Source organism: Branchiostoma floridae, unplaced genomic scaffold (genome assembly GCF_000003815.2).
Source record: "Branchiostoma floridae strain S238N-H82 unplaced genomic scaffold, Bfl_VNyyK Sc7u5tJ_306, whole genome shotgun sequence".
Lineage (NCBI taxonomy): Eukaryota > Metazoa > Chordata > Leptocardii > Amphioxiformes > Branchiostomatidae > Branchiostoma > Branchiostoma floridae.
The window spans coordinates 1-9,199 of NW_023365801.1; the positions used below are offsets into that span (position 1 = coordinate 1).

Sequence of the window (9,199 nt, forward strand, 5' to 3'; positions counted from 1 at the left end):
ATCTGAATTAGACCGGAAAAGTTAGTCAAAGGGAGCATACTCACGAAGACTTCCTTGTCCCGGGTTATGGTGATGGTGGACCCATATAAGGTAAACTCTACTTCATCCACAAACGACACCCGCATGTTGTTTCTCCTGTTGTAGTTTCTGGCAGCGATCGTGAAATCCTTGCCTCTGGACAGCACGTACTTACAGTTGCCCTGAAAATAAACAGGTGAGATACAGGTAAGTTATAGGTGAACACCTGGTTCTATTTATACACCTCGGGACAGCACGTACTTACAGTTGTCCTGGAAACACGCAGGTGAGATACAGGTGAGATACAAGTGAGATACAGGTGAGATACAGGTGAGATAGAGGTGAGATACAAGTGAGATACAAGTGAGATACAGGGGAAATGCAGTATCTGTATCTCACATGTATCCCACGATACATGTGAGATACAGGTGGGATACACATGGGATACAGGTGAGATACAGGTGAGATACAGGAGAGATATTACGTGTGGTATCACGTGAGATACAGGTGAGATACAGGTGAGATACAAGTGAGATACAAGTGAGATACAGGTGAGATACAGGTGAGATGCAGGTGAGATATAGTGAGATACAGGTGAGGTACAGGTGAACTCCTGATTCTATTTGAAAACAATAGTTGGTAAGATTTACTTACAGTGTACAGTCTGCATTACCTGACATGAGTCAAACACAGCATATCAGTTTATGAACAAACTCAAGTAGATAATTTTACAAGTAATTTACAAAAAGCTATTAAACGAACATGACACAAATTTATACTAAAGATGAAAGTGGCAAAGTCAAGCGTCAAGACTCCTTACCTGGAAATTGAACCTTTTTCCGTCGAAAGTGTTGTAGTGAGGGTCTCCCCTGGCAGAGCACGTGACCCTGTCTATACACAAATGTGATAAAATACGGTTTATCATTTATTTTAATAATTCTAAAAAAATACTTGGGACTCCTCATGAGATCTTTGTGGGGTCATGTGTGACTCATGGACTATGTTAAGCAGGTTATCTAGTTTCTTTGTGTTTTAACATCAGGTGAACATTCGTGTTTTCAACGCAACGTTAAGGAAGATTTTCTTCTTTGCTATCAAATAGAAACGTTACATTTTGCACAATCACTACAAAGAGATATATGGCAGATAGAAACATTGTGAATACCTACCTCCACACCATACGTCTCCGAGACATTCGTTTCCAATATTCACTACATCGTTGGACACTGTGACAGAAAGGGAATTAGCATACCCGATTTATTGTTCTGTATAATTAGAACAGTCTAGACAAAAGCTATCTACACTTGCTATGTAATTTTGACAGACATTTACGATCACAAGACCTCTATATACTCCCCGATTGACTTCCTTGTTCTAAGCAGAAAGTCAGTGTTACATCTACCACATACCTATCCCTACAAGATCAATAACAAAATATGTTCCATAATCCAAATAGTCCGACAGACCTGAACGAAAGTGCTAAGTGATAATCTCTTATACATGACACATTATACATGACATATGATTAGTTGTTATATAAAACACCATACAAGTGGCACATAGAATGACTGCACGAGGTGTGACTTTGACAATTGCATTACGTATACACCAAATGTGACGTTTGTAGATGTATGACGTGTGCTTGAAGTGTGACGTAATGTGACGTATGTGGATGTATGACGTGTGCTTGAAGTGTGACGTAATGTGACGTATGTGGCTGTATGACGTATGCTTGAAGCGTGACGTACTAGGTGCATCCTCTTGAGGTGTTACAGGTTTCATGGTGGTTGTTTGCTGCGCGGGAGTGGGGAGAGAAGGCGGCGTTGGGGTTGTGGTTGGCTTGGGTGTTTGGGTAGTAGTTGTTGTCGGCTTGGGTGTTTGGGTTGTAGTTGCTATTGGCTGCAACGTTGGAACTGTAGCAAAATTAAAATGGTATTTAGAATGAACAAACACTGTAAAACAAAGCCTCGCCAAAATAAACTTACGAAACGCCAAAAAAGGAATGAAAACTCCCATTTCCACTTACCTTGGTGACAGCCATAGACGCCGTCCTGTAGACTCCACTCAGCCCCAGGCAGACAGGACATCGGGGCGCAGTTGGCTTGGAAGTTCGGCTGACACTCACAGAACTGACCGTCTTCTGTTCCCCATTGTTCTCCTAGCTACATGTGATAAGATACCATAAAAGATCATACAATATTGTTAGCTTGTTATTTGAATGGACAGAGTTTGTGCTAGGTTAACACTGTAATATTTACAATTATAGTTCATCCATAGTTTGCTCCTTTCCATATGAAGAAAAGGTCCTCTTGCAGCTTGAAGTTAAAACTTTTGAAATTTTGAGTATGACCTAAATCACATCTCATGGCCTTAAAATTGCTACCGTGAAGCTATTTAGGGGATAACAGATCATCGTATCAAAAAGAGCTTGAGGGGTTCTGAATTGAACAAGGTTCAGCCAACAAAGACAATTGGGGGGGGGGGGGGTACAAACTTGACGGAACGTTTACTTACTCCTTCAGTAATGTTTTGGTATGATCACATGTCTTTAGCACCTGTAAAACTACCCTGACAAAATCCATAGGTCCATCCAAATTCAGTCAAATATTAAAGGGGTGCTAAAACATTAGTCCAAACTAATTTTGACAACTTGCTGGAAACCAATGAGACGTTTCACAATGCACTAATAAAAGATTGCCACATACCGCATGGTAGTTCCCTTCGTGCAGACATCCGCAGTCCTTGGGTTCGACACACGTCATGCCGCTCCAGATGTAGCCTGGGTCACACTCACAGCCCTCCACATTGGGCAGGCCGCACGTGGAGGAGGCAGTCGGGGTCCGGCAGCTGTCCTGGCAGGCCGAGGTGGAGTAAGAGTAGTGGGCGTTGGGGGGACACTGAAGGGCTGCACCGTAACATGGAACAAAAGATCCATAAATCAAAACAGGTCCCATTAGAGAGGTGTGGGTTAGGGTAAAGGTTAGGGTTAGCAATAGGTTTTAGGGGTCTGGAGTTGGGTTGGGGTTAGTCTTTAGGGGTTAGGGTTACGGTTACTTTTTTCTCCGGTTTAATAACTTAAAGCCTAAGCCTAAGCCTAAAAGATAAATGAGATAATGAGATAAATGCAAAAGACACATACCAAATACAAACACGAACAAAGTGTTTTTACAAAAATGCAATTAAAGCTCACCACAGCCGGTTTGTTCCCTCCAGCCTTCCAAATGAATACCGGCTGCTGCACATTCTTGGACGTAACCCTGAAGAAAAGAAACGGAACATCTCATGTAAGAAAAATGTCCATCTGGAGTACGTAATATTTAAGAATGTACACTTTTGTTGTATTAGAAAGCAATTACTTTATGTGTTATTTTGTATTCAATCTCAAGATAAGCCCCTAATAATAGCCAATGGCTAGATGGGTAACATTTAATGATTGTACACAAGCAAGCAGATGAATTAATAGATAAATAAATATTAAGTTTATCAAATCTTCTGATGACATCTTATTGGCATCAAAAAGTTGTATTCTGCCGGAAGGAGGCATTTATGGAACAGTCTCTTACTCTGTACAAATTCAATCCTGTCGCAAGGCAAAGAAAGGAAATAATTTTTCAAACTAGTTTCAGTAGCCTATGGCGCCCACCGTCAGAGTTTTTCAACCATCCATGAACATAGACGATTGGTGCAATAAATTTACTGCTTCTTATGATCCACTGCTCACTTAGTCACGTGTCAATCTGCATAACGTGACGTTACAGCAGCAGTGGATTGTTCATTCCTTTACAAAGACTGGTGCTGTTTAAGTTACAATTTGGGGGAGTCAAAAAGTTAAGTCAAACTTTTGTTGAATTGAGGTCACCTCAAAGTCATCACACATGAGGGTGGTGTCTCTGGTGTTTCCAGACGCCGCCATATCGTAAACACAGTCCTCAATAAAGGCCACAGGTTCCACCGCAGCGAAACAGGGGCTGAAGGGACTGTTGGTGTCCTGCAGATGTCCGCAGAACTGCTGACTCTCCAGCTCCTGTACAAACGCCTGGTCAGCCTGGGCGATGTCAAACTGCTGGTCAGCAAGAACTGTAGGGCAACTGGAGAAAGAAGTAGAAGGTTATCTGAATATCTGGAATTTTTAAAGGGTTGACTGCCTCTCAAGGATGTGGCTGCAATAACGGGTTCGTAAAGAGAAACGTGATACACATGTTGTATCAGACATAGATTCTGGTCATCTGCAGCCTTCATCGCTATTTGTCAACTATTTTTAAGCTATTGGTATCGGAACAACATGTCTGTATGCCAAACTGCTTGTCAGCCAGAACTGTGGGGGAAGTGGAAACTTATTTGAATATTTTACTTTATCAAGGTCTTCTGTCTGTCAAGGATGTGGCTGCAATAACGGGTTTGTAAAGAGAAACGTGATACACATGTTGTATGAGACATAGATTCTGGTCTTCTGCAGCCTTTATCGTTGTTTGTCATCAATCTTTAAGCTATGGTATGCAGCTACATGCCAGACTGCTAGACTGCTCCTCTGGCTATTGGGCAGAGTGAGTGAGTGATCGAGTAAGTGAGTGAGTGAGTGAGTGAGTGAGTGAGTGAGTGAGTGAGTGAGTGAGTGAGTGAGTGAGTGAGTGTGATGCCAGATCCTTTGATGTGAGAAAATGTGTCAATGATTGCAAACGTGTGCACTTAACAAAAGACAACTTGCATTTACGCTACGATTTGGCAACCATTAGTAATTCTTAAAATAGCTATTATTGTTCAAAATAAAATATGTGGCGGCACAATGATATTGCTAGAGAGGTTTTTATTTCTTTGCCGTGTGTTAATTGAAATACGAAGAGTCCAAACCTCATCATGTCGTCAGGAGCCACCCAGCTGTTACCGAACTCCACAGCGTCCGTAGCCGGGGTCGTGTCAGGTTTGACCAGGTCGTCTCCTTGGATACCGTTAGCGTTGCCACACATACCGTGAACCAGACCGGCAAGATGCGCCGGCAGCTCGACTATAACGCTGGAATTGACGTGGGAGGTTTAAGCTAGACCAAGAAGAGCACCAAGATATATGAACGCACTATGGTACTATATTTTGTTTGTGATTTGTAATGATGTTAGATTATTTCACTGATATAGATGGCTTGAATTTTTTAGTAATAAGTACATTATAAATAAACCTGACCATAACTACAACTATGGCTACGATAAAGGCCAACGTCTTCTTCTACTTACTGGTGGTTCGCACCAAATTTGACTGTAATGCCCAGAATGGTGTCAATCACGATGTAGTTGCCCTGTTGAGTGATGGACGCGAAACCTCCGATACAGCAAGGCAGAGCCCACTTTACTCCGTTCACCTATGGTAAGCATGAATTAAGGGTTAATGACCCGCCCCGAATAAAACCACCGATGTGAGCGAAGCGAACGAGGTGGTTTTATGAGGTGGTTATAGCAAAGGACCAGGCGTTATGATACCATGTACACCGAGGAACAGGCGGTTCATTAACGTTATTATCATATAGCCTACCCAAACTTGCAAACTCCTGTATGACGCATAGATCTCTTGGTACTATACGTGTGAATTCCTTTGTCAAATTTCTGAAAATTCACATTTGTTCTTTGGTACATGCATATGTAAGGAGATTACACAATGCATTTTGAAACCAAAAATTTCCACAGAAAATATTCGAAACATTGCAGGCTTTTTAGAACAACAAAACTCATTATCAATGTTAGATGGAGCCATCCCCCCTTGCAGTCTGTACTTATTCCCTCTACTCTGGCATATGTTTTGCTCCTTTTTATTGGTCAATGCCTGCATATACCTTACTTTCTTGTGTGTAAAGCTACTTTTGATTGGTCAAAATGAATCGACTGGTGCCGGTGTCGATGCAAATCGACACCGGTGCCGGTGTCGATTCATTCTGACCAATCAGAGGAGCGATACACACCTGCCTGGCCTGAATCTTTGTGTTACGGCGTCATAACCAACGTGGAACGGGGACTTCTGATTGGTCCGCGGGGCCTGGCTATATGATAATCATGTTTCTTAGCTACACAGTGAAACAATGTTACATGTATATGCCTATGTTTTAACAATATTTTAGCTGAGATCTCCTCATTTCTTGAAAGATCAACATATATAAACAGTCCACTTCCCTCTGTTCACCTGTGGTGAACAGGAAACATGCTTCATCAATATACACATCTTAGCTAGCTCTGTGCCAAACAATGTTATATGCCGATGTTTTCATCATCTTCCAGCTAAGATGTGCGTAAAGTATCCATATACTGGGACATACAAGTACTTGTTTTGACCATCTTCCAGCTAGCCTAAGATGTCTCCAGTGATTAAAGGATCAATGTAGACATTTAAGTACTTAATAAAGAAACAAAGCAAACATAAATAGCAGACTGCACCTGGCCTCAGACAAAGCATAGAGGGCCTGCCTTGCTCGTCCTGAAATTAAACCGGAAAAGTTAGTCAAAGGGAGCATACTCACGAAGACTTCCTTGTCCCGGGTTATGGTGATGGTGGACCCATATAAGGTAAACTCTACTTCATCCACAAACGACACCCGCATGTTGTTTCTCCTGTTGTAGTTTCTGGCAGCGATCGTGAAATCCTTGCCTCTGGACAGCACGTACTTACAGTTGCCCTGGAAACATACAGGTGAATTACAGGTAAGTTATAGGTGAACACCTGGTTCTATTTATACACCTCGGGACAACACGTACTTACAGTTGCCCTGGAAACACGCAGGTGAGATACAGATGAGATCATGTGAGATACACGTGAGATACAGGTGAGATATCACACGAGGTATCACGTGAGATATAGGTGGGATACACATGGGATAAAGGTGAGATACAGGTGAGATACAGGTGAACACCTTGTTCTATTTATACACCTCGGGACAGCACGTACTTACAGTTGCCCTGGAAACAAACAGGTGAATTACAGGTAAGTTATAGGTGAACACCTGGTTCTATTTATACACCTCGGGACAGCACGTACTTACAGTGCCCTGGAAACATGCAGGTATAGAAAAGGTGAGATANATTCTCTGGGGGCCTGACTATCTGCATTTCAAAAGAAATCGGTAGTCACTAACTATGAGAGCATGCAACAGGACTTGAGAGCTATGGACGTTACGCCTGTCAAGAAAACTACACGAGAGACCGTCTCTTTTAAGTGTTGAGGCAGCACAGCTCAAGAAGCTTAAAGGCGCAATAAGATGGCTGCCCCAGAAAACCGCATTCAGCATCTACGGGAGTCATCATGTTATATACAAAAATTTTGTAATTGGGGCTACCAAAGGTCACAGGCAGCGTAAGACTCATCATTGTGCTTTTGTTACATTGGAGGCATGATCGAGAAGTCAAACAAGATACACTATCGTGGAGTCAGGGAGGCCAACGTAGTGTGTTGGATTACTAAGTCGCAACTTGTTTACTTTGAAATTCTACCGCTTCGGTATACCCACGGTTCGAGGTATTTGATCTTGTAGAAATATTTAAAAAGTAGTTTTCCCCTTTTTTGGCCAAGAATGATCACTGTATTACACAGATAGGCTATATAGTAAACATACAGAGGCATGGGCCAGCACAGATGCAAACGAAACTATTCCTACTGCAAATTGGTGCTGTTAAATGGTGACAACAACCTAACATTATCGACACTTGTCTTTAAACTACTCCTATTTGCTAGATAATAGCCGGAACCTCAACACGGAAAGAGATGCAGATATTGATCATCAGGAGGAATGTGCAATTGTCACTATGACCTACCACCCGTTATATAACATTGACATCATCATCATCACGGAAGAGTTGCCCGGAACATCTCTACTCTATCCTTCCAGAAATCTCTGCCCCACATAGCGTTCTGTAAATCCCCGACCCGCAACCCCACATCACGAGCATGTTGAACTATAACGCCAACAGTGTTGCTTAATCCACAGCCATAGGAAAAGGTATTGCCTAAATAGCAATCGCAATCAGCCACTGGCTATGAATAGCACAACAGGTAAGCTCTTTGGCCTATAGTCTGTCACATCAAAAATTAAGACTGTAGGTCGACTTTCTTTCACTTTCTTCGTCAGCGAAGCTGTAGGGTAATGGTTTGCCAAGCCTTACTAACATACTGTGATGTTATCAAGAAGAACGTCTTTGTGTTTGTAAAGTGAAGATGGCTTTTTCCGTAACCGTTTCATTATATTTCAGCCATACCATAGGTATGGTGAAATATATTGTATTCGTAATGTTTCTTTCTTTCTTTCTTTCTCCTGTCAAATCTTCAAATCGAATCAACTCCGCCATTTTTTAACCGATTGACTTGAAATTTGGCACAAAGGTAGAGTAAGCCAATACCCTCAGGTGTTTTTTTCATTTTTTTCATATCTGCCTTTAAAATGATTTTATTGAGGTTATTGTCAATTTTTATGTATATTTCGGGCTCCTGTACCCTGGTATTACAGCCGAATGACATGAAATTTGATACAGAGGTGCCTTGATCATATGCTCACCTAGATTCAATAACAGTTTTGGCATACGGTACAACAAAATGCTTAATTTTGCGATTTTTGGCCATTTTTTGACCAAAAAAGGACATTTTTGGCCCCTGTAGCCTCGTTTTACAACCAAATGATCTGAAATTTGGTATAAAAGTGCTCTTCAATTATGTGCACATAAATTCAATAAAAGTTTTCCCATACGGTACAACAAAATGCTTAATTTTGCGATTTTTTGACCCAAAAAGGACATTTTTGGCTCCTGTAGCCTCGTTTTACAACCAAATGATCTGAAATTCGGTATAAAAGTGCCCTTCAATTATGTGCACATAAATTCAATAAAAGTTTTCCCATACGGTACAACAAAATACTTAATTTTGCGATTTTTGGCCATTTTTTGACCAAAAAAGGACATTTTTGGCTCCTGTAGCCTCGTTTTACAACCAAATGATCTGAAATTTGGTATAAAAGTGCCCTTCAATTATGTGCACATAAATTCAATAAAAGTTTTCCCATACGGTACAACAAATGCTTAATTTTGCGATTTTATGGCCATTTTTTGACAAAATTTTGACATTTTTGGCTCCTGTTCCCTCGATTTACAACCTAATGACCCGTAAATTGGTAAAGGGGTGCTCTAGATATTTATTCAAATGACCCATGTATATTTTTTGG

At 41.3% G+C, this 9,199-nt stretch overlaps 1 protein-coding gene across 1 annotated transcript; it reads right to left on the reverse strand.

The window, feature by feature from the left end:
* Nucleotides 1-44: 44 nt before the first annotated feature.
* LOC118408653 (zonadhesin-like) lies at nucleotides 45-6,671 on the reverse strand (the record flags this gene model as incomplete). Its single annotated transcript, XM_035809509.1, has 11 exons — nucleotides 6,515-6,671; nucleotides 5,244-5,368; nucleotides 4,867-5,028; nucleotides 3,878-4,106; nucleotides 3,209-3,275; nucleotides 2,724-2,923; nucleotides 2,045-2,180; nucleotides 1,767-1,931; nucleotides 1,188-1,244; nucleotides 839-909; nucleotides 45-200 (listed from the first exon to the last, which is right to left on the reverse strand). Coding segments are annotated over exons 1-11 (1,449 nt in total), but the record flags the coding sequence as incomplete, so codon positions are not given.
* Nucleotides 6,672-9,199: the final 2,528 nt, after the last annotated feature.